The sequence below is a fragment of the Medicago sativa genome, chromosome 4 (assembly GCF_051527215.1).
Source record: "Medicago sativa cultivar Bolivia chromosome 4, Bolivia_mono, whole genome shotgun sequence".
Lineage (NCBI taxonomy): Eukaryota > Viridiplantae > Streptophyta > Magnoliopsida > Fabales > Fabaceae > Medicago > Medicago sativa.
In genome coordinates, this window is record NC_140752.1 from 78,682,826 (window position 1) to 78,709,045 (window position 26,220).

Consider the following 26,220-nt stretch of genomic DNA (forward strand, 5'->3'; position numbering starts at 1 on the left):
TATGGTCACCCTTCTGCAGACGACGTTTGAACGACAACAAAGAACTCGATTCTTACATCTAGGGTACATAGGTTTGCCAGACCTAGGGGTGACATGTATCAATATCACTATCAAAATATCTTACGATACTATAGATAAGTCAATGTGTAATATTCTCATGAAGGGTCAATCAAGTACAAATATTACTCATTATACTTATACATATGTGAATACTTAATAACTCTTTATTCATGAAGAATGAGATGTGGTCATCAATCTACTCACATAATATGGGGGATGGATAGTTCACTTGGTTGAGTTAAGGAGTTAAAGGTACATGGTTTAAATTTTGGCAAGGGAGAAAATATTAACATAATATTTAACATACTAACATTTGTCAATAAAAAAATAGTCAATCTACTCACATAATAGTCTCTATGTCTTACCACTATATCTCATTTCATAATTACTTTTGACTGTGAATACTTTAATAAATAATGTCATTTAGTTCAATTGATTCTCATAATAGAGGCTTTATTATTTTTAAAACAAAGAAAATCAACAAAGAAGCACCTTTAATTATGAATAAATAGCCATGATACACAGTTAAAACTCTATAAATTAATAATGTCAGGACCAGAGAAATTTATTAATTTAGAGAGTTATTAATTTATTGATAAATTAATAATTATTAATTTAAATAGTTTTTAAGTAATTATACTGTACATACCAAACAAAAAGGCAAATTAGTCTATGCTCTTAGAATTACGTTGCAGCGAACCTTGGGACTCAACATAAATTAGTAACTACTGTGTTCATATGCATTGGAAATCAATAATGACTTTTTAAGTACAGTAAATGTAAACAAGAGGGACAAATGTGTTCAATGTATTTTTAATATATTTTTTTCAGTTTCTATGAATTATTAATTTATGATTTTCTTAGGACCGAAAATTATAAAGGGATCTCCCAAAAAATTAATATCTTATTATTTTATCGAGTTTTTCAATTTTTTATGTTGGCCCAAGTCGGGACCGAACATATTTATTATTTTAGAGAGTTTATTAATTTACCAAGTATTAAATTAAAGAGATTCTACTGTATTAAGTTTAAAATATAAAACTTATAAAATGGGGAGAGATCACACTTTACTCTCTCATACGTAAATTACACATGAGAGAATTCATTTTGGCTCTCGCATCTTACATTGACAGTATAATTTATAATTGTTAAGTTACTTATATGAAAAGATATATATTTTCCTTAAAATAAATGAAAAGATATATTTATTTTTTATTTTTCAAGGAGTTCTTCCACCAAAGGCAATTTATTTGACGTGTGTCGAACTCGAACACTGAATGTAGATATCTCTTTCGACTATAATTCGAAAATTGGTTTATTATATTATACGAGTTTAATTCTTTCCGTTAGACCCAACGTTCATTGTTAGAGAGATATTTTTTTATTGATAATATGTTATTGAAAATGAAAAAAAATCAATATTGCTGGAATATGAAAAATCACAAGAAAACTATTATAATGTATATTTATCCTTTCAAGAATAAATGTTTTATATATATATATATATATATATATATATATATATATATATATATATATATATATATATATATATTCAATGCTACGAATTTATTATATACATGATCTTGAAATTTGTGGTTGGACCTCACTCAACTTTACAAAATCAGCTTATATGCTCATGATTGCTCCACTTGTAAACATCTTTTCGGTTCATCTCTCGTAAAACATGAGACTCTTACCACATGGTGTTCCCCTATTTAAAATTTATGGGTTTGTCACTAATCGACAGAGTAATTAAAATTGTATTTGACTGGCGTTTTCAATCGAGTCGCAACTGGAGTCTTGAAAAGTATTTATTTAAGAAAAAATGAGCCACATCTCTCTTGGACTAAATAGAAAACTAGTGGCAGGGGATGTGTATACTGATGCAGTAGTATAAGCCGCCGTATTTTATTTGGATTTATTCAAGAATATTTTTATAGCAAGTACCCTTTTTTTTTCCTTGTAAGACCGCAAAAATATATAATACGATTATAATACATATATTGTAGTACTAGTCCAACCGTGGGGCTTATAAAAGGGAAATGTAGGAAACCTTTTACTTCAGAGCAAAACACAAATCCTATTTGTTCTCAACACCTAAGAGTAACTAATAAGAACCTTCCTTGTTTCCACTTCTTAGTATACTTAACAACTTAAGCAAATATATACACCATGTTGGTTGAAATTGCAATTGCTTTATTGGTGATTGCTTTGTTTATACACTTGCGTCCAACACCTACTGCTAAATCAAAGGCACTTCGCCATCTTCCTAATCCACCAAGCCCTAAACCACGTCTTCCTTTCATAGGTCATCTTCATCTTTTGGATAACCCACTTCTTCACCACACTCTTATCAAGTTAGGAAAACGTTATGGACCTTTGTATACTCTTTACTTTGGTTCCATGCCTACCGTTGTTGCCTCCACCCCTGACTTGTTCAAACTTTTCCTTCAAACCCATGAAGCTACTTCCTTTAACACAAGGTTCCAAACCTCTGCTATTAGTCGTCTTACCTATGATAATTCTGTTGCTATGGTTCCATTTGGACCTTACTGGAAGTTTATTAGAAAGCTTATCATGAACGACTTGCTCAACGCCACCACTGTTAACAAATTGAGGCCATTGAGGAGCCGAGAAATCCGTAAGGTTCTTAAGGTCATGGCTAATAGTGCTGAAACTCAACAGCCACTTAATGTCACTGAGGAGCTTCTCAAGTGGACAAACAGCACAATCTCTACGATGATGTTGGGCGAGGCTGAAGAGGTTAGAGATATTGCTCGCGATGTACTCAAGATCTTTGGAGAATATAGTGTTACAAACTTTATTTGGCCTTTGAACAAGTTTAAGTTTGGAAACTATGAGAAGAGAATTGACGAGATTTTCAATAAGTATGATCCTATCATTGAAAAGGTTATCAAGAAACGACAAGAGATTGTGAACAAAAGAAAAAATGGAGAAATCGTAGAGGGCGAGCAGAGTGTAGTTTTTCTTGATACTTTGCTTGAATATGCTCAGGATGAGACCATGGACATCAAAATTACAAAGGAACAAATCAAGGGTCTTGTTGTGGTAAGTTTCTTCTGATTGTCTTTGTTTCTTATCTTCTAATTATATGCTAATTAATTTAAATTTCATCAATCAACGGTGTTTCAACAGTGCTAATTAACATAAAAAATAACACTAGCACATTTTTTGTTTGTACCAACAAACTAATTACTAAATTGAGATGTTATTGAACTAAGAAGGATATTAAATTGCATTCCACTGTGGAACCTTATTTGAATATGGTTTAGTAAGTTAAATTGTATGTACTATTAACCATGCAATGCTCTAACATTGATTCCGGTATGCAGGATTTCTTCTCTGCAGGAACAGACTCCACCGCCGTGTCTACAGAATGGACTTTATCAGAGCTCATCAACAATCCTAGAGTGTTGAAGAAAGCTCGAGAGGAGATTGACTCTGTTGTGGGAAAAAATAGACTAGTTGATGAATCAGATGTTCAGAATCTTCCTTACATTAGAGCCGTCGTGAAGGAAGCATTCCGCATGCACCCACCACTACCTGTAGTCAAGAGAAAATGTACTCAAGAGTGTGAAATCGACGGGTATGTGATTCCAGAAGGAGCATTGATACTTTTCAATGTTTGGGCAGTAGGAAGAGACCCAAAATATTGGGAAACACCATTAGAATTCCGTCCTGAGAGGTTTTTAGAAAATGTTGGTGAATCGGCTTCAATTGATCTTAGGGGTCAAAATTTCCAACTTCTACCATTTGGGTCTGGAAGGAGAATGTGTCCTGGAGTCAATTTGGCTACTGCAGGAATGGCCACACTACTTTCATCAATTATTCAGTGTTTTGATCTGCAAGTACCAGGTCCACATGGACAAATATTGAAAGGTGATGATGCTAAGGTTAGCATGGAAGAGAGACCTGGTCTCACAGTTCCAAGGGAACATAATCTGATGTGTGTTCCTCTTGCAAGAGCTGGTGTCGCAGCTAAACTTCTTTGCTCCTAAAATATGTTGAGAATGAATCAATAACACATTGCCTCTCTTTGGTACTACAAAATTATGATGTAATTTTCTTCTTTTTTTCTTTGTCACAAAGGAAGTGTTGTACCTTGTAACTGCATTCAAAATCTATAAATTTTATCATCCTATTCATTAATATTATCATTATCATACTCATTGCTTGTCTCTTCTACTACGTAGCAATTCCACATTATTTTGTAGGTCCCATTGTGACACATCAATCAACTAATTCATATTTAACTTCAATGATAGACTCTAAAAGAATTCATTTTAGGTCTCACAACTTTACCTCACATATTAATGTTATATTCATATTTAATTTTATTGCAACTTAAAATATTAATTTAATTATTTTAAATTAATATTAATACGAAAAAATAATAATTATTATTTTAAATTAATATGAGAAAAATTGTGTGTGAAAATAAGAACAAAGAGATGAAATTGTAAGAAAAAATTGTGTGTAATTTTTCCAAATGAACATATTTATAGCTAGAAGAATTTCAAAGTAACAAAGAAAAAGCAAAAAAAAAAAAAAGAAGAAGAAGAAAAAGATCTCTGTATTATTCAAAACACAATTTATATTGCTTTTTATTCAAAGAAATCGTTACTATCTGACGCAACGGTGATTACACACTGTCCAACTCCAAGCATAATTTTTGCAAAATACTCGTGTGTTGATACTACACGCTGGCGGACGGTAAAGATAAAAGGTGTTGTGGGAGGTGCTCTTAGAAATTCAGAATTGAGATAGATTTTATTTTTGTCATTCATCTATAATTTCTCACACTGGTATATATTTTTATCTTTATTAATGAATGGGATTTTTTTTACACCTAGTTTATGAAACCAAAATTTCAATTCTACCCTAGTTGATTTTTTTTCTTTCCAAATTTGCCCTACTTTTATGACACCCTCTTACCCCGTAACACCCCCTTTAGGGGTGGTCTACCTTGCTGGGCCCATTTTCTAGGTGGGCTTTATCTGTTTTATTTTTTTTGACAATTGTTGTCTACACTCCAAACAATGCTAAGAAACACCAGAAAATGACAAATTAACACCCTGAATTCCATCAGCGGTTAACTACCGCCGGTAAAAATCCATCGACAGTTAACTGTCGATGAGGTTATATTGGTAATTTTCTAGTGTTTCCTAGCTGCCTTTGATGTGGGACCAACATTCTTCATTTTTTTTTTGTTATCTCACCCAAATTAAAGGAGTTATTTGAGCTATTAACCCTGAAAATTATTAATAAGTCTAATGTTTTAGAAGTGTGTGTGTGTATATACATGCTAACAAAGATACTTGCCAAGAAGTCTAAAAAAGCATTATCTTAAAAATGGTGTAGTGAACACTTTGAAACTTCAAAACTTGACTTTTCTTTACATAACACTTTGAAACTTCAAAATTTGACTTTTTCTTACATAAAATTTGTAATTTATTTCCATTTTTACTTCTTGATAAATGCCCACCCAAAACTAATTGACATATTGAGAAAGAAAGAAATATGGATAGAGTACTGCTATTTAACCCGAGAAAAACATCCCGAAATGATCCCGAAAAGCCATGATCCAATTATATTCTTTCCTGGCCACAAAACATGGGAAGAGGTGGGGTATAGTTTAAGAATGGTATTGAGTAAAATTCTGCTCGGGACACTTTCGTGGGATGCTAGTTCGCTATAACTAGCATTACTCATATGGATAATCTTACTATATTAAAAGGAGCTTACTACTGCTAGCAAACCCTAGCAAAATTGCTCAGCTAACTCAACATTTTAACATGCTGGTATGTTGGGCGGGAAAACCCTAGGTGCCAATTTTGATAAAAATACCTCCTTGCCCTTCTGTTTGGTACATGTGAGGAGCAATGCATCGTCTGCCAAGTTGCTGGTTGGGACAGATTTTACGTTCTTACCCTTCTGAATGTAGGCTGTAAAGATCCATTCAACTATTGCCAAGTTGGATCCAGCAAAGAAAAACCCCCCTCAGTTCACATGTATAGCAGACCTAGGGAGAATGATGAGTGCTGCATTTGGGAACAGGCAACTTTTTCAACAAAATAGCCGCCCAATGCAAAAAGTCTGCATTGTAGACCATGATTTTGCCTAGGAAAATAAAAATACTTCAAACTTTACAGAAAATTCAACTTTACAGAAAAGACTATACACGTGGACATCCAAGTTGCAATATATTAATATTATTAATACCAAGAGAGTTTGTCTTCATTGGTTTCATTTTCCTATATATACTGGTTATGTTGCAATGCATTTCAATCCTTTTCTATTTCCTTCCACTTCTTTGTATTGCTTTGCCATTGAAATATACTCTTTGCCCATAATCTCATTCAACCCAATTTGATAGAAACTAAGTACAAAGAGCAGAATACCCAAGTTGAAATCTTTCTTTGCTCATAATCTCATTGTGCTTCTATAAACTTATTACTTACCACTGGATTTTTTTCCCTTTATGTTTAGGCCCATCTTTTGCTGGCTTAGTATTCAACACTCCTTTTATTTCATAATAATGGACTTCTCATATGTTTCCTGTCATCCTCTTCCTGCATAATTATTTGAATAGGGAGATATTATCAGAACAGCTATTACAAGAGAAAAAATGTGATAAAAGAGAAACAACAAATATGAAGGAACAGGTGAGAGATTGTTTACTATTGCAAACTATGTTGTTTAACCTATAAATTAGTTGCTTTTCATTTATTCAAAGGTATTGATTAAATTTCTGATATACATCCTTTTATGGTATTCATCATTAAATTTCTATCATCGTCTTCATTTTTGCAGCTGGAAGCCCTCATAAGCAAGACATCAGCATCACAAATTTTTCCATACAATAAAAGATGCAAACTTATTTGCTTTAAATATGTTTGGATTAAAGTTTGCTAACTTAAACTAACTATATTTTGCAAACATTATAGAAATTGTTTTAACTAACTTTTGAGGCAGAAGTTGCAAAGATAATGTTATTGTTGAAACATAAGTTTTGAGGTATTCAATTGCAATTCAAACACAGTATGTATATAAGGAATATTGAGATGTATTATTACCACTTTCAGTGATGTAAATAGAAGGAATAGTGTACTCTTTCTCGAAGTATAACAGAAGGTCACGAATTCCTCTTGGACAAACACAAGCGATCTGCATAATGACCGATGCATGTTAGATTCATGCTTATATTCTTCGATAACAAATCATGTAGTTAAAGCACTTCAAATACACCAATTTCAAATGGGTTCTGCTAAAAATTCAAGATTTATATAGCATGAGCCAAAATTAATCACGCAATTTACACATAAATTTGTTCTACAAATTTGGATGACTCAATTAATGTAACAAACAAATACAACCTTCCAAAATCTTCACAAAAGCATCAAGAGCCACATGCAAAAAATATGGCAGCAAAATAATCTTCTCGGGCCTTATAAATAACTAATGTTCTTAATTATCATTTGAATAAAAAGCACAAAGGTATCAAAGCCAAAAGTTTTATGCTTCTAATTGACTAATGCTTCTGCTCACATAGCATTCCACATGATTGATTGAGCTATGTCTTATGCTTTCAATTCCACATGCCAAAAGTTTTTATTCAAGTTTAAATTGTCTATTTTATTACAAAACTCAATCAATCTAACCACATTTAAAAAGAAAACTAAAAGAATTTCTAACAGTGCTTTCATGCTATTCAAGAATGGTTGATAATTTACAACAGAAAGGGTCCGAAAAGTACATAAAACCATGTGGAATTGAAAGCATCATTGTTGTATTATCTCATACAAAAAGGACAAGATATATCACCTTATCTCATACAAAACCAATTAAACCTGATAAATGAGTAAACCTATGAAGAGCTGTGAGGAGCTGAAGCATAATAAGTAGAATGAGTGACACTCACCACAAACAAAATCCAGCAGCCCCCAATAGATGAAAAACCTTTACTCTTTATGGCTTCAATTAAGAGTTTTTGCATCTTCAAAACCTTAGTCCTATATTAACATAATAATAGTCATGCATCAGATAATGTCGCAATTTGTATATTTTATTTGAGAAAGTTTTTACTGTTTCAGTTATGCACATTCCAAAATCAAAATTCAATTAGTTATACGAAATTGATTTTATTTTATTAGGAAAAAACAAAATTTGTTTTTTTTTTCCTAATCAAATGTAAAGAAATCATAAACCATCAGTTACCATATAAAACTTTGATTACTATTTATTAAAATATAAATAAAATTGTTTCTTTTTAACTTATCAAAGAAAAAAAAAATCAATCAATAGACACATTACAATGGACACAATAGTTGACATATTTCTCCCATCAAAGGGAGTTATTCCACATATTCCAGCAATAGTATACCACATTCTGTCAAATACTTATATAACCAATAGCATCAAGCCTGTCAATACCTTTGAACACCAAAATCTGGACTCCATTCAGTGGTTCCACTTCCTGTCACCTCCTCTTAAACAAAGATGTTGCAGACAAGATGTCAACTCCTCAACAAAAAAAAAATTAATAGACAAAAGCAGGAGGGAAATCAGTATAGAAAACCAAAATGCTTCATAAACAGATTTGTAGAAAAGGATAACAAAGATGTGCAAGATGATCAAGAGAAAGAAAAGTAAAAATAGTACTGAATACCTTTCTACGGTTTTAGTATGTTATTCCATCGATTTTGTAGAGCAGAGGTAGGTGACGAAGGGTATGATGCTTGAATTGAAAAAACAAGGCATGAGTTGCTTGGAAACTCCATAAAACAAAATGACCCATTTTTTCGATTGTCTCCTTTATTGGTTTCGTTTGGATAGAAAGATAGAGCGGGTTGAGGAGGTAAAGAAAACATGGTACTTTTAACAAATCAAGGTCGGTGTCGGCGGTGGTGGGAGAGAAAGCCGGCGGCGGCGGTGGAGGGAGTGAGGAAGGAGAGAGCGTATATGTGGTTTAAGGTTGCAGAAGAAAGAAAAGTGAGGAAGAGAGGAGAGAACCAGGGTTTGATGAGAAAAATTGGGCCTAGCCCAATTCAGCTTTGTTTTGGGGGGTGTATGCCAAATTCGGTGGTGGGAATAGCAATATGTCTAAAATTGAATTGTTTTTTTAATTTCATAAAAAATTTCAAAACTAGAGATTGTATCGTTTAATTTTCAAATATACACACCTTCAAAATATATCTTAAAAAATTTATTCAAAACATTTTTAAATTTAAAATAATGAAATACTGATTTTTGTTATTGAACTTCAATTCATTTTTGAATTTCAACATCTACTTCATTTATTTGGATGACAGGTCGAGATTTAATTATATTGTTTAATAATTACATTTCTCATATCATTTATCATATTTTCCTTTTTAAAGATCCCTAAATATAATTTAGTTGCAAGTTGAAAAAATTAGTTGATCAACTATATGGGATATCAAAAGTTAGTATACGCCTAATGGAACAATGTAATTAATTAGTTTCAGAATATTAATCAAAAGGAACAATGATCTTCTGATCAGAACCTTTGATGGAGTTGATTCTCTAATATGGTTATCCTTTGACGAGTGTGTTCCTCTGATACAAGAACTGCTAGCTCTGATAGAATATGATTTTTACTCAATGCGACTGATGATAAGTGGAAAAGGTAGTAAACTGATTTATTGACATTTGTCACGATTATGAAAACCTAAGAATGATCTTCTAATTAGAACCTCTGATGAGAATCGTCCTCCATGGAATTGATCCTTTGATGTTTGATCAGGTGATCCTCTGATGAGAGTACTCCTCTGATGCAAGAATTACTGACTATGAAAGAATATGAATAAAGTAATTGTTATATTTGTTCTACAATAATGCTTGATTTTTTTACTTTCATTGCACATCAACTCATACTTTATGAACTCTTGCTAAGATCAAAGACTACATTGATATAGACATATGCACTACTCAAGATTAGTTAATGAACATGTAACCATATTGTTATTCTTAATAAAGTATTCTTCCACAAATCATATTATAAAAACTTATATTAATTACAAATTATGTTATTGGTTCAAGCTTCTACCAAAACCTGAACTTCATTATTATATTATATGTAAATTACATCTAACGTAGCTTACAAAGAAATACTATTTCAGAATGTTCGTTAATTAATGTTATTATTAATCATGTGATGTTGTCATGAAAGTTTCAACTATATTATATTTAGCATGCTTTCAATTTAATGTGCTCATATATTGTGCTCATCGTTGACCCGTGCGAGAGCACGGGACGGCCGACTAGTGATGTGATAAATGTAATATGTTGATGACGTTATAAAAAGAAAGACGAAGATAAAATAAAATGATAAAAAAAACAATGAAATTTCAAGGTGCTTAATATAAGAACTGTATTCAAAATTGTAGGAAATGAGCTCTGGATTTCTTTTGAGAAAAATGAAGGCATCCCTTACTCATGATTTTTTAAATTTTTAATCAAGTGCAGGTACAAATTAGACAACTCATTAGAAGAAGGTACATTGATACATATGGTCAAACAAAATTGATAAATTGACCCAATTCCATCGACACCGCTCAAGAACGTCACTTATTTATTACTTAGTACTAATATACGGCTCAGCCCTCAATAATGACTTAAGATTCACAGCCAAACAAGACACAAGATAATGCATTTGTTTTCACTGTCTTCAATTTAGACCCTTATACTTTGTTCAACATTTGAAGCATATAAAAAGGTCCACACATCTCCACTAAGACATAAAACATCACTAAAGTATAACTAAACAAAAATACATAAGAAATGGATTTCAGTACAAACAGTTCTGAAGAAAATGAACTGTATCATGCTCAAATCCATTTGTACAAACATGTATACAACTTTGTTAGTTCCATGGCACTTAAATCAGCAATGGAACTAGGCATAACTGATGCAATCCATAACCATGGAAAACCAATGACTCTTTCTGAATTAGCCTCATCTTTGAAACTTCACCCCTCCAAAGTTGACATACTTCACCGATTCTTACGCCTTTTAACACACAATGGTTTCTTTGCAAAAACAACAATGAAAGGCAAAGAAGGAGAAGGAAGAAATAGCATATTCTCCCACACCTCCTTCAAAGCTTCTCATAAGTGGAAAACCAACATGTTTATCATCACTTATTGAAGGAGCGCTTCATGCAAGTTCTATAGACATGTGGAAGTCTTCAAAGAAATGGTTCAATGAGGATAAGGAACAAACACTATTTGAGTGTGCAACAGGAGAGAACTATTGGGATTTTCTTAACAAAGATTCTGAATCTGAAACTTTGAGTTTGTTTCAAGATGCTATGGCTGCTGATTCTAGAATGTTTAAGCTTGAACTTCATGAGAACAAGCACGTGTTCGAGGGTTTGGAATCTCTTGTTGATGTTGCAGGTGGAACTGGTGGTGTCACAAAACTCGTTCATGAAGCATTTCCTCACATCAAATGCACAGTTTTTGATCAACCACAGATTGTTGGTAACTTAACTGGAAATGAAAATTTGAACTTTGTTAGTGGTGATATGTTCAAGTCTATCCCTCCTGCTGACGCCGTTTTACTCAAGGTATGTATGTCCATCAATTGTTAATACCGACGCATTAATTTAGACGTGTTTAGTGTCCACATTTGCTTACGTACAATCCCTTTTATATTTTAAATTTATTATTGGTGTCGACATGTTAGTATCAAAGTCGTGTTGTGTCTGGTGTTTGTGTTAGAGTTTCATATACTAGGAATAAAGATATATAGGTAAATTAAGCTGCATTTGTTGTATCAACCAAATAGCTAAATGAAATCTTAATATTTTGGTTACAGTGGGTTTTGCATGACTGGAATGATGAATTATCCTTAAAGATATTGAAGAACAGCAAAGAAGCTATTTCGCTCAAAGGGAAAGATGGAAAAGTGATTATCATTGACATATCAATTGATGAAACGAGTGATGATCGTGGATTAACAGAGTTGCAATTGGAATATGATTTGGTGATGCTTACAATGTTCCTTGGTAAAGAAAGAACAAAGAAAGAATGGGAGAAACTCATTTACGATGCAGGTTTTAGCAGCTACAAAATTACCCCCATTTTTGGCTTCAAGTCTCTCATTGAAGTTTATCCTTAATTAGTTTCAAGTTGCAACAATAAGTTATGAACTATGAATTCAATAAGTTCCTGTTAGAAATTAATTTCTCAAACTTGTTCTTTGCATACATAGATATCATTGTTCCCTACTAAAAAAAAGTAGGTGTTTTTCCTTTTAAGTAATCAAGGAAAATAATGTCATGTTTGTTTCTGAAAAACAGAGAAAGTTTAATGTATTGAAAACAAATTTGTTTGAGATCGTTACAAAAGAAGAAGAAAAAAAGTTTACGGAGTGTGATTCTCCATTGACTCATATTTTCTTCAAGATTTTTCCGCATTTGAGTACAAAAGGAAGAACTACAACATTTTTGTTAACCAAAGGAGTGTGCGTATGTAAACTGCTGCACACTCGTGTTATAAATAAAGAGAAAGAGCAGTGTTATATTGACATCTAAATATCCACAACTCATCTCACACCCTAGCTCTCCTAATGAAGCAATTCAGCCTTCCACGCATTCCAAGGTAATAAAAAAATGATTAAAAAAATTGATTTGTATTGCTAACCGTATTAAAATACGGTGTGTACAACCTTTTGGTTGTTCATTTATCATTTCCCTTTGATGAATTTACACTCACCAATCCTAATGGAGGTAGAGTCAATATGTCATGGACACACCCTTTAATTATATATATGCAACCTAAATACTATATGGAGTTCAGCCCTTAGTTATATAAAGCTTTGATGTCTATTTTTAATAATTTCTAATTTGATAAAAAGGACTCACCCATCAACTGTAGAATTCGCCTGTTAAATGTATATCATTTTTTTTTCAAGTAGCACAATGGTTAGAAATTCACCTCTTAAGGTGAATAAGTGGAAAGTCAGGTTTGAGTCCTGACCCCTGTATATATAATGCAATGTCTCGACCAACTGACTTAAGCTCACAGAGACAAATTTATGGGATTCTATTTAGAGTACTGCTATTTACCCCGAGAGAAATCGTCCTGAATTGATACCAAAAAGCTATTAGCCAGTTAATTTTTTCCCTTCTTGGCTGAAAAACAAGGAAAGTGGTAGGGTATAGTTTAAGAATGGTATTGAGTAAAAATCCACTCGTGAAACTCTCGTTGGATGATGTTTCTCTATAACTAGCAATATCCTTCAATTTATGAGTAATTCATGCATTGATAGAAAGAAAACAATTAATAATTTTTTTTTAATTTCTAATCGGTAACATGCAATCATTACAAGATTCTAATATGTAACACAAGTTTTTTCTTATGTGTTCACCAATATTCTTTGCACGCAACTGCAAAGATTAATCCATCAAATCAGATAGAATTATAGGTGGAAAAGTTCTCTCTTGCGGATGCACTTTTTCGGCTATTCCAAGATGTTCCTTTTGCATTTGCGTTTTCACATCGAGAATTCGTTGCAAATGAGGTTCAATGCAATTTCTTTTTCTTTTTCCTTAGTTTATCCTTAAGCAATCTATCATACACAAAGTAAGAGTGGTAGAATAACTCTGTGTTGATTGTTTTCAAATTTTAAGTTTTCTACTTCAACATGTAAAAAAGGAATAGATAAATCAATTAAATTTTGGGAGGCTTCATAAAGTGCTTCGTGAGGAGTTAAACTTTCATTCATCCATATTTCGAGAAAGAGTAATATCTCTTGTTTCTAAGTGCTCTTAAGTACACAAAGGAGTATTTTTAATCCATGCATTAGTTTTTTTTTCTTTTCAAATTAATTCATTTTCTAGCTATATGTATGTATGTGTTCCATTCAAAATTGGTTGCCCTCCGTAAGGGGAGGTTTGATACCTCAATTGATTTGAGATAATAGTTAAAGGAGTTGGAGATCTCAAGTTTAAATATATGGGCGGGGAAAAAAAACATTAAACTAACAATTCATTACTAATCTTTACCATTTCAATTAAGAAAATATCGATTTCGGCACTTACTCAGTTGGTATGGACAATGCATAAAATATGCAAGGTCTGGGGTTCAAACCCCAGCCACCACCAAACGTCCGACCTAACAATTTCAACATTGTTATCGGATGCATTAGGACGTGTGAACAATGTGCACCTTTTTTAATAGTAGTTGGCTGATTTTTTTTTAACTGTCAGTAGTAGTATGAATACGAAGGTGTTTTATTTAAAAAAAAAATGAAGGTGTTTTATTATTTAATTATTATCTCCTGCCCAGCCCAAACATTGCGCATGATATTACAAGTTTACAACCCTAATTTTTATTGCCTGCCTGCTAGTAGATACAAGTCGCGGCGTCAGGCTCTTTACCTCTCCAATCATCTTTACCTCTTCTATTCGTATAATCTCCTTTTTTTGCATAATAATAATAACCGGAAACCTTAATGGCACTGCAAAAAGTTGGAAGCAAAACAAAAGGTTTGAAACCGTTTCACTATTAATTAGTAACCGATAATTTGTCTTTCTTGTGTGTTTACTACTAATTTAGAATGATATATGTTGTTTCAGGTGGTGGAAAAAAATCCAGGGTTAGTGTAAACTCGGTTAAAAATCTTCAAAGAAAGAAAAGAAGTATTTTGAATTTACCATATTTGAAACCCTTCTTCCTAATGGTACTACGAGGCCGTTGTAAGCAGCAAGGAAGAACCGCTGCATGTGTGAAGAAAGCTGCTAAAATTTGTCATAGTCCGAAATTAGAAGATATCTTAACAGAAGATTTCATCTTAAAGATGAAGGAAATCAACAAGTATAAGGTACCTACCTATGGTGGATACAATCCCGACTACAAAGAAGAAGCTCAGCCTTTGCATTTTCCAACATTAGTCGAACACTATAGCTTCATCTTTTGCCGTGACGACAAATGACCTTGACATTTACCTGTCATACCGCCACACCCATAACATTATATATTTGTTGCAACTTTATCGTGTGTATCCTATAGATACTATTTTTATATTTACTCTCTTAAATGTTGTTTGCTTTGTTGGATTGGTTTTTAATTGTTCAAGTTACGGTACTTTGATTACATTTTAAAAGGTTTTGATAACTGAATGTCCAACATATTATATTTGCTTTATATGACACTGTATTGTAAAAATCGAGTATTTTGAAATATGTCCAACATATTTGAGATGTATTTTGAAATATGGCGGAAATTGTGATTATCCTTAAAATCTTCTATCTGGATATAAGTTCAAATTTTCTTCCCTTTGGTTGAAGGAATTTTGTGCTTTAGGAAAGGGGATTGGAAACGTCCAAGATTAGTTTTGGGAGTTTGCAAAGAAAAGTATTGATAACGGGAAGCCACATTCTTTTGGCATGATATATGGATAGGGGATAAATCTCTCCTCTCCAAATTTCCGAGAATTTTTTCGCTATCCACACAAAAGAATAATAAGGTTAGTCAAATGAGACGGTGGGTTAATGAAGAGTGTTGTTGGGATCTGGATCGGAGGATGGAGTTTTTGCAAGGTAGGAACATTTGTTGGGTGAGCTATTGAAACTCCTATATACTATTTGATTCCGAGAATTTTTTCGCTATCCACACAAAAGAATTCCGAGAATTTTTTCGCTATCCACACAAAAGAATAATAAGGTTAGTCAAATGAGGCGGTGGGTTAATGAAGAGTGTTGTTGGGATCTGGATCGGAGGATGGAGTTTCTGCAAGGTAGGAACATTTGTTGGGTGAGCTATTGAAACTCCTATATACTATTCGAATAAAAAAAGAGAAAGATAGATGGCTTTAGGTCATTAAATGTATAAAATCTTCACAGTGAAATCTTTATAGTCACTTTGAGCAGTAAATTTTTTCCTCCTACATATTTAAGTGTGGCGTATAGAAGAAGGATATGGGAAATTTGGACTAGTTTGGCTCTCCAAAAAGTTTAAATTTTCTCTTGGCAGTTAATTTTTTGTAAACTTCCGACTCGCTCATACTTATCTCAAAGATAATTGTTGCCGGTTGGTGTGACTTCGGATTGTATGTGATACCCAGATATTCAAGAGGAAGAGGATCACTTGTTTTGCAGATGTACCTTTGTTTTTGTTTGAAGGATTTTATATGCAATTTTTAAATGGATCGGAAGGATTTTGTATCCAATTGAAACTGCATCTGTTGCCAGATTTTCAGCTGAACACGTTGAGGAAATTAATGTTTTCAAACATCTTATGTGATTTCCACAAGTGGCCTTGTAATCATGTTTCCTTACTTCAATCAAATTCTCTGAGTCTCAGGCTTTTGGCCATTGACTATATACTTCGCAGTCTAGTTGTACTTTGTGCAGCATAAAATTGAAGCTTGTTCTAGAAAACGGATTGTTTTTAGGACTGTTAGCATTATTTGCTTTTAGCTAGGGATAGTAGTGAGTCTCGTTGGATACTTTAAGGAATAAGCTAGAAACTAAGTTAAAACTAAGGTTTGTGCTAAAACCCTTAAATTTGTTTTGTGGCCTATCTTTTATGTAATTAATGCCATAAAACGGATTGTTTTTAGGACTGTTAGCATTATTTGCTTTTAGCTAGGGATAGTAGTGAGTCTCGTTGGATACTTTAAGGAATAAGCTAGAAACTAAGTTAAAACTAAGGTTTGTGCTAAAACCCTTAAATTTGTTTTGTGGCCTATCTTTTATGTAATTAATGCCATAAAAACAATTGGCTTAAACCCACTTTTGACCCCCTAAGTTTCATAATGTAGCAATTTTGGCCCCCTTTTTAAAAAAAATGGCAAAATACACCCCTCATGTTTAGCCCCTTTTGCAAAACCCCAATTTTGACTTGGTCAATCCTATGTGTCTCGCCAGCTGTGTAATTTTTTAATTAAAAAGGAGAGTAATATCCACGTGTGTAATTGCAGAATAAAAAGAAAGAAAAAATCAAGGAAAAATTGGCAGGCACGTGCAATCTTCATGAAAGGTAACATTGAACTTTCATCTTCAATCCATACCAAACGTTTATCTTCTCCATTCAATCTTCCATTAATTTTCCAGAAACCCTATTATCTTAAATCCATACCAAACTTAAACCAATACCCCTTTCTTATTCTTCTTCTTCTTACTTGTTCTTCTCTTCATGAAATATTATTATTCAATCAATCCAATAAACACCCAGTTAGATCAGAGATCTGTTCTCCTTCTCAATCATTTTACATAAAGTTATTTAGTACTCAATTTTGAAACGCGGTTTTGGTCAAATCTTATTGAATCACGTTTCTGAGAATCACGTTCGTGGCGATTTAACACGGTATGAAGGATTTGAAGTGAGTTTGTGAAGGAGAGAATCACGATTTGAATAAAAAATTGATTTGATTTGAGAAACGAAATTAGTTTGTGAATTTGTTCTGAAAGTGAGTTCTTCCTTTGAGAAAACACAAGTTTTGAACTGGTTTAAGGATATGCTAAACTGGTTTAATTTTTCTGAAATTATGTGGGTTGATTTGGTTTTTCACTAATTGGATTGGGGGTTTTTTAAAATATGGATTAGGTTTGCTAATGTTGTTGATTTTAAGGATGTAGTTGTGTTTTTTGATTATGATGTGGTGGAAAGAACCCAGAGGGAAGAAGAAAAGGGAGGTGATGGTTGTTGGGTGGTGGTGGTGTGGTCTGGAGAAGAAGCTCACGTGTGCCTCTCCAATTTACCCTTTCATTTTTTCATTTTTTTAAGGGTTAATATGTGTTTACCCCCTGTAATTTTGGCGAGTTTCGGTTTTCCCCCCTGTAAAAAATTTTGTTAAAATTCAGACCATGTAATTTGAAGATTCCGTCGAAAACCCCCTGGTCGAATCTGGCAAACGCCAGGTGCTGATGTGGCGTGCCACGTCACCTTTTTATGATGACGTGGCACACTGACTGTATAATTATTTTATTTTTTATTTTTTTATATTGTACACGTGGCATTTTTTACTTTTTTAATTAAATTTTTTTTAATTAAAAAAATAATTTTAAAAAAATGAAAAAATTAATAAAAATGAAAAAAAATCTGGAAAATTTTAAAAATAAAAAATAAAATCTGGAAAAATTAAAAAAATGAAAACATTCTGGAAAAAATTAATAAATTTCGAAAAATTCATATTTCCAGATTTTTTTCAATACCGGAAAAATGAAAAAAATTCATTTTTTTTCAGAAAGTACTTTTCAAAAATGTCCTCAATTTTCAATACAAATAATTTCCAGATTGTTTTTATACTCAATTTTTAAATATTAGAAAATATTCTCAAATTTGTAACACATCGTAAAAAAAAATTGAAAAAAAATCTGAATTTTCCTAAATTTTTAAATAAATTTGTACACAGATTTTTAAAAATAAAAATATTTTCAAGATTTTTTTTTATTGAGAAAATTTGAAAAACTTCTTTTTCGAAAAATAAAAACAATCTGGAATTTTTTTTAATATTTACGATGTATTACATGTTTTATTTGTATTGAAAATTGAGGACATTTTTGAAAAGAAACAATCAGTCCCAAAGAGCTGATTAATCTTTTTTCAAAAATTTCAAAATTGATCATTTTCAAAATTTTCAAGATTAATCATATTTATAAAAATCATGTTCGAATAACAGGATACAATGTATATTGATTGACACCGGTATATAAATCATGTTATACGGTTGAAAGACAAGTACTTTCCGAAAAAAAAATAAAAAGAATTTTTTTCATTTTTCCGGTATTGAAAAAAATCTGGAAATATGAATTTTTCGAAATTTATTAATTTTTTCCCGAATGTTTTCATTTTTTTTAATATTTCCAGATTTTATTTTTTATTTTTAAAATATTCCAGATTTTTGTTTTCATTTTTATTAATTTTTTCGGTATTTTTTTATTTTTTCAGAATTTTTTAATTAAAAAAAATATTTTTTTAATTAAAAATAATATTTTTTTAATAAAAAAATAAAAAATGCCACGTGTACAATATAAAAAAATAAAAAATAAAATAATTATACAGTCAGCGTGCCACGTCATCATAAAAAAGGTGACGTGGCACGCCACATCAACACCTGGCATGTGCCAGATTCGACCAGGGGTTTTTTTGACGGAATCTTCAAATTACAGGGTCTGAGTTTTAACAAAATTTTTTACAGGGGGAAAAACCGGAACTCGCCCAAATTACAGGGGGTAAACACATATTAACCCTTTTTGTAATTATGAATTACAGGCATGGATTTTTCTTTTATTTTTAATTTTAAAAATACACAGCTGTCTGAAGGTGAGAAAAACACAAGAAGGGGGGGATGAATTGTGTTTTGAAAAATTCTTCGTTTCTCCTGAAAACTGAACACACTGATCAGAAGCTAGGTGAGACAGCTTCTGAAGTGATAATCAGAATCTAAATGCAGCGGAATAAAACAGAGAGAGAGAAGAAGAACGACACAAAGCAATTATACTGGTTCCTTCCACAATCCGGAAGTAGTCCAGTCCCCCTTGCACTTCCAAGGAGATTTCACTATGAGTAATATCTGATTACAAATGCTCAAGCACACAAGCAAGAGACTTCCAATGCTCAAGCACACAAGCAAGAGACTTCCTTTGCTCAAGAACATAATCAAGAGACTTCCTGCTCAAGCACAACTGCAGGAGACTTCCTAACTAAACAAAATTACACAGAAAATTGTTTAAGGTTGAACACTTGATATACAATCAGAGGTGCTCACAATACAAATCAGATATAGACTCAATGGACTTAAGAATTTCTAAGATATGACTTTGAGACACAGAAATTCTAAGTGAATGCAGAACAATTTCAGCAGAGGTTTGGTACTTGTGAAAATCTTGTGAGTCTTTCGTTCAGCGTTCTTGCATTACCAAATCTCTAGGTCTTCACTCCTTTATATAGAGGTGTGAAAGAGACGTTGTGAAATTGCCAGCACACCAAAGAGTCGTTGTTGAAGCTTGATCTTTCACCAATGATCTTTTGCCTGATTTGGTTGTTGTCCTATGAAGAACAAATTTGAAATCCATTCCTTATCCAAAGGAACATCTATGCAGGCGAGACCGTATTCTGGAGCTGTTTTCTTGTCTTGAAGCGTGGACACAAAACAGAGCAGTGGAGAACGTGGCTGTACAATTCGTACAATAGTACAATGTCAACGCTTTCGTCCAAATTGCAACCACATGCCTTCAAACACCTTTGAAATGACCGTTGCAAAATTCCACTAATCCTTTGTTTGTGTTTTCGAATCCAATGGACAGCTTTTGCATTGATAATTCTTCAATTCTTGAATCTTTTGCAAATCCAGTTGAGATTCAGCTTCTGGTGAAATAGCTTCTGATGAGGCAGCTTCTGATGATGCAGCTTCTGATGAAGTGACTTCTGCAGCTTCTGATGGTGCAGCTTCTGATGATGTGGCTTCTGGACCTCTTGTCTTCAGAAGCATTATTCTTCAGGAGCAGCTTTACTTCAGGAGCGGTATTTCTTCAGGAGCAGCTTGACTTCAGGAGCGCTTTGCCTTCAGAATCATCTAAGCTTCATTTTCTTTTGCTCTTTATTTGCTCATTCAGAACCAATGATGATGTAACTTTATAATTATGGTCCTGTACACTTGAACAAATATTAGCTAGTCCAATTTACAATTTTTAATACCTTGTTATCATCAAAACTCTTTAAGGTTCATTGTTAAACACATTTTGTTCCAACAATCTCCCCCTTTTTGATGATGACAAACAAAAGTATTTAAAATTGATCAATTGTTGTTAATCTAATTAACAAGTTGACTTTGGGGTTCTGAGGTTTGTAAGCTCAGAATCTGAGGTTTGTAAGCTCAAACTCCCCCTGAGTCTGATAGTATTTAAGGTGAGGTTTGTAAGCTCCCCCTAAGTTCTATCCAGGTTAATTAAATTCATTTTTCGCACAATAAAAAATATCAGAGCTTAAAAACAAAATTGAATCATTGAAAGAATTAACTTATAGATAAGAAGAATGGTTCAATTAATTTTACTTGAATTTTGATACTCCTTCGTTCGTTCATAGCTTATACCAATAAGGTAAAAAAAATGATAGAAGTTTTTCAAAAAATTTCAAATGCCATTAATGGGGCTCAGAGCCTTTAAATACTTGACACATATACTCCCCCTTTTGTCATTATCAAAAAAGAAAAAAAAATAAGCATAAAAGACAAAAAGATATGAGAAAAACTCAAACATGAGAGAGTATAATAGGAAATTAACTAAATAAATCAGAGCAGAGTATAGGAACATGAATATCTAAAATATCAGAAGCAGCTAAACAGTCAGAATCAGTAAGCATTCAGAAGCAAAGAGAATTAAAACAGAATGGTTTCAGAAGCAAGGACTAGGAATTCAAAACAAACAACAAACAAAAAGAAAAACACAAGGGTGTGCAACTAAGTGTTGGTTTGATGTTGTTTCTTCATCTCCTCCATTTCTTCAATCTTTTTCTGCAACAGTTCTTCAAGCTGTTGTTGCCTCTGGAGAAGAGCCTGTTCCCTTTCCTTAGCTTCTTGCTGCTGCTGTGCCATCTGTTTCTTCAGAAGCTTACACAACCTGGCTTCTCTGGTCAAGTAGTCCGTTTCTGAGAAGAAAGGCTGGTTTGCCAGGAGCAGTGTAGAACTTCTTACTCTGAGACTCTGATTCAGATGCTCCATTAACCTTCTGACTGAGGCTTGCTTGACTCTGATGCATTTAGCCTTGATCTCTTCAATAAGCTCAGCTGCCCGGTTCTGAAGAGATGCCCAGGAGTCTTCATATGCACTTGTGAGATCAATTGTCCTTCGTTGATCCACAAGATTATGCAACTGACTCAGGATTGTGAGAAGCTCAGCATTGATATATTCAGATTCCAGGATGTTTGTGGGTGGATGTTCAAGGGTTTCAAGATCAGAATCACTGATTTCCAGATCTTGAATAGGGTTAGGAACTGGAATGGTAAGGTGTGTTTGTGTGTTTGAAGATGAAGGCTGGTCAGAGGCAATGTGAGTGGTAGAGGTTGAAGCTTGAACATTGACTAGAGAGATGTCAACATCCATGGGAGTTGGTTCTGGGGAGTGTTCAGGTAAAGGTTGAAAATCAGTTTCTGTTGATGGTTGTTGTGGTGAAGTTGATGTTTGAGTGTTGAGTTGGGGATCAATGGTAGCTGTTGGTGATTGTGGGGGTGTTGTGGGTTTATGTGGTTCAGGTGTTTGTTGATGGGGGTTTTCTGAAACAACGTTTTCAGAAGCAGCTGCTTCTGGAGTTGCTTCAGAGGCCTTTTCTGAGGTAAACTCAACATTTTCTGGAGGAATCATGTTGAGAGGTTGAATGTTAAGGGGTTGAGGGTTAAGGCGAAAGATAGTCTCAATGACTCTTTCTCTCTGCACAGCCATTTCAGCCAACTTCTCATTAATTATGTGACCAACTGGTTCATAAGTAGTTGACTGAGAGGGCTTTTTGTTGGTTTTGGTTGATGTTGACTGGCTTTTTACTGGTTTTTGAAAGAGTTGGGCTAAGGGTATATCATCATCAGAATCATCAGAATCTGATAATGGTGTGGATGCGGAATCTGATGATATATTAATTACCTTCTCTGGATCAGGATCAGAATCCTCTTTAACAGACTCACTGGTCATCAGCAACAGTTGCTTGGCTTCTGAAACTACAGACTCTTGTAGCTCAGCAGCAATCTCCATAGCTTTTCCAATAGCTTCTGACACAATAGTAGCAGCTTCAGTCTTTTTAGAAACATGAGGGAAGTTCTTGGTCCTCCTTACTGCTTGCTTCCTTTTCTTCTTTGGTATTGCAGGTTGATCAAGAGTAATGCCAACATCCATGATCATCCTGGAATCCATGTCTTCAATGGCTTCTTCAATAGAAGGTACTGATGAACTACCAATTTTGAGCTTGTCAGTAGCAACTTTTGCCTTTTTAGCAGATTGTTCAACCTCTAGATATTGCTCTGCAGTCATCTTCCTTTTTGACTTTCTGCCTCTGGCTCGTGGCAGAGCACCACCATACATTTCCTCTGGAATATCTTCCAATCTGATTCTCTCATTGGTTGCCTCAAAATGTTCCTTGATATAGTACATCTGCACTTCAATGGGATCCTTCTTGCAGATGGGTGGAAAGTCCTTCATAAGATCAGACTTAACAAGTGATTCACTCAAATCTGTATGAAGCTTGGTGACAGCAGGGATCAACTTCATATTCTTGAGGGTTTGTGCATTAATGAACTTTCCAGTTTTAGTATCAAGCAGCTCATCTGTGAAGGCTTCAGCACTGCTTAGCTTGTCCAAGACTCCTCCTTGATAGAATATTTCTGACAAGAGTCTTCCATAAGGTACCCAGGTTCTATTCTGCAGCTGACTCTGTTTCAGACACTCTATCAAGTATTTGAACATATACTTTGGCACATTCACTTTCTCCTTCTTAATGAAGTGTTGAAGAAAGACTTTTTGTGCCAAATTGGGTTTCTCACTAGCACCACATGGAAGTTGATGACATCCTGTCATTACGTAATATTAGGGACTTATTGTGACATTTTGATAGAGTTCTCATGCAATTTATACTGTTCTGGAGTGCAAAAAGCTTAAAATTTGAAGTCTGTTCGAAGGAAATCGCGCCACGCCAATTTCAAGCCGTGCTGCGATTTTTGAAGCAAAATTACACACTTCCTGTAAAGAGGAAATCGCGGCACGCCTATATACATGGCGCGGCGCGATTTTGACGGGTCAGGCCCATGACTTCTATAAATACTGCACTCAATCTGAAGAACAAGGGTTACGATTTTGGAGAGCAAAGTGCGATTTTGAGACATCAGAGACGGCTAGAAGGGCGATTTCTTCATCCTTTTACCAATTCATGTATGTTTTAATTATTTCATTGATTATGCTATTTGTAAACTCGATTATGAGTAGCTAAATCTCTCAGAGATTAGGTCAGAGATGAATCTATGTAACCCTAATTGATACATGTTGCTGTGAAACTCTATTACTTATTAATGATATTCTAGTTTTCATTCAATTCAATTGTTCTTAATGCTTTTTATATCCTGATCAAATATAAACATGATTTTGTGAGAACGAATGACTACTGACCATAGCTTTCGACTTAGACCTAATTGAATTGTTCTAATAAACATGGTTAGTCTAGGAATGGATAATCGTTTGTTAGTGATATTAGGTTAACGTGCTTAAACCTTTGATGATTATTAGACCACCTAAGGAATTAGGGGCTGTAGTTTAAAAAGAGGGTCCTAACTCAAGGGATTGATTAGGGCTAATTTGTTAACTATCGTGAAATTAGAGAATCATTAGTAATAATAGGTGCAGTAACCAATTAGGGGAAACATAGAGGATTCGACAGACCTGATCTCATCTCTCTCCATATTTTCTTAATCAAACCTATTTCTTTTATTTGATTTCTTAAAATCAAACCAAATCTACTGCCTAGTGGCAAACTAAAATAAACCTTTATACATCCTATTTTTATAACGCAATTGAATTATTGAAGTTAAAAACAGTCCTCGTGGGATCGATATTTTTACTACTTCGATAGTATTTGGTGCACTTGCCAAACGTCTATCAAGTTTTTGGCGCCGTTGCCGGGGACTGTTGAGTCATTTCAATTTGGCAATTACGTTATTATTTAGGATTTCTGTCTTTTATATTTTTGTATATATATATATAAAAAAAAATATTATGCTCTTTGTTTTCTTCTCATTGTACTGTGCTACTGAAAAGTTTATCCAAGTTTTGCAGCTATGATAGACAGGGTACTCCTCTATGACACAGAAGAGATTGCTAAGTTGCAGTATGAAAAATATATGCTATCTTTTAAGATCAAAATTTTGGACAACAAAATCTCGAGTTGTGATCATCATGAGGCAAATCAACCAGGTAGTGATGGTGAAGGGAAGAAAGCGATGATCAACATCGATTACAATACTCAACTTCAGAATATTTTAGATGATTTCTTGGTGTCAAATCAAGTTTCATTTGAGAAGTTTGATGTTCAGTGTGGTGATCTTGTTGAGAAAGCACATGAGTCTCAGAGGAAGCTGGTTCAGATGAAGAGTGAGTGTCACAAGGTTCAGGTGGAAGAAAAACCCAAAGTGAGGAGTGTTGATATATTCCCGAAGTCTGAACCAACGGAGGTTGAGGAAATCACTCGTGTGCAGATGGATGCACGTCCTTCTCTACGGTGGGAGAGCTTAAACTCTAAAGGTTTAACAGTGAGAGCATGGGAGCATCTACTTCTTTGCTACAAATTCATGGAATTCCTACCAAACAAGAGGAAGAAGAAGGATGATATATTCTTTCTGACATATTTGCCACCCTAACAGTGGTTGAAGCGTCAAGCTCAATGACGTAAAAGAAAGCGCTGGGTGGGAGGCAACCCACTGTTTAATTTTCAGGTATGATTTTATTGCTTTCAAAAATAAAAACACAAAAATATTTTTCTTTTCTTTTTAATATGAGGCAGGAAAGTTTTCGAAAAATTGTTCTAGTACCTCCTATCAAGAAAATCATGCAAGGTACTGATGTCTTGCATGATTCTCTCTTCAAAAGTTTTTCAAAAATTCAATAAGACTCAGGCATTTTTCAAGAAAACAAGTTTTGGCATGAGAGAACTCCCTGTTTCTACAAAATCGCGCCGCGCCTGTATATGGCCGCAGCGCGATTTTTCTCCTCAGCCTATAAATCCTTCACTGTTCATCATCATTTTCATTCCATTCTTCATACCTTTCTCTACCAAAACTTCCCTAAACTTCCATTCACGAATTCTCCTCATCTTCATCTCAATATTCACTTCCTAACCATCATCATACCACATTCGTATCACAAATTCACCAATCCAAACCACCATCAAACCACAATCATTCCAAACCTTCCCAAACTTCATAAAACTTTCCTTTCACCATCTTCCTTAACCACAAATGGCCTCCAATCCACGAAACACCCGCTCAAAGAAAGCCACCAACCCCAAGCCATCCACAAGAAAAGCCAAACGCCCTCGTACCGCATCCGAACCACCCGAAAACACCATTCATTTTATCAATGACCAAGCCCAAGAGTTCCACAAAGCCATGAAAAGTTTTGAAGTTGTGGGGGAGAGGA

General features: G+C 33.8%; 1 protein-coding gene, 2 long non-coding RNA genes and 1 pseudogene across 9 annotated transcripts; 3 read left to right on the plus strand and 1 right to left on the minus strand.

The window, feature by feature from the left end:
• Positions 1 to 2,126: 2,126 nt before the first annotated feature.
• Positions 2,127 to 4,233, plus strand: LOC146932264 (2-hydroxyisoflavanone synthase-like). Its single transcript, XM_085703998.1, has 2 exons — positions 2,127 to 3,132; positions 3,417 to 4,233. The coding sequence occupies exons 1-2, from the start codon at positions 2,236 to 2,238 to the stop codon at positions 4,080 to 4,082; spliced, it is 1,563 nt and encodes a 520-aa protein (XP_085560124.1). The 5' UTR covers positions 2,127 to 2,235; the 3' UTR covers positions 4,083 to 4,233.
• A 1,564-nt stretch (positions 4,234 to 5,797) lies between these two features.
• Positions 5,798 to 9,086, minus strand: LOC146932265 (uncharacterized). 6 transcript variants are annotated; one of them, XR_015007076.1, is made up of 5 exons: positions 8,518 to 9,083; positions 8,006 to 8,096; positions 7,161 to 7,251; positions 6,546 to 6,656; positions 5,798 to 6,204 (listed from the first exon to the last, which is right to left on the minus strand). It is a non-coding gene; the product is annotated as an uncharacterized LOC146932265 (long non-coding RNA). The 6 variants fall into 6 exon arrangements; XR_015007073.1 differs by having other exon boundaries at positions 6,307 to 6,656; positions 8,518 to 9,082; XR_015007077.1 differs by lacking the exon at positions 5,798 to 6,204 and having other exon boundaries at positions 6,230 to 6,656; positions 8,518 to 8,572; positions 8,753 to 9,086.
• LOC146932266 (uncharacterized) lies at positions 6,609 to 7,126 on the plus strand. The gene is made up of 2 exons (XR_015007078.1): positions 6,609 to 6,749; positions 6,898 to 7,126. It is a non-coding gene; the product is annotated as an uncharacterized LOC146932266 (long non-coding RNA).
• Positions 9,087 to 10,826: 1,740 nt separating the features above from the next.
• On the plus strand, positions 10,827 to 12,501 carry LOC146932267 (isoflavone 4'-O-methyltransferase-like; annotated as a pseudogene). The gene is made up of 2 exons (XR_015007079.1): positions 10,827 to 11,674; positions 11,926 to 12,501. The product of XR_015007079.1 is annotated as an isoflavone 4'-O-methyltransferase-like (transcript).
• Positions 12,502 to 26,220: the final 13,719 nt, after the last annotated feature.

Bases quoted from the DNA above. Each gene is read 5' to 3' on its own strand.
- LOC146932264 (XM_085703998.1), top strand. From the start codon at position 2,236: ATGTTGGTTGAAATTGCAATTGCTTTATTGGTGATTGCTTTGTTTATA. The intron at 3,133-3,416 runs GTAAGTTTCTTC...TCCGGTATGCAG, and splicing joins AAATCAAGGGTCTTGTTGTG to GATTTCTTCTCTGCAGGAAC.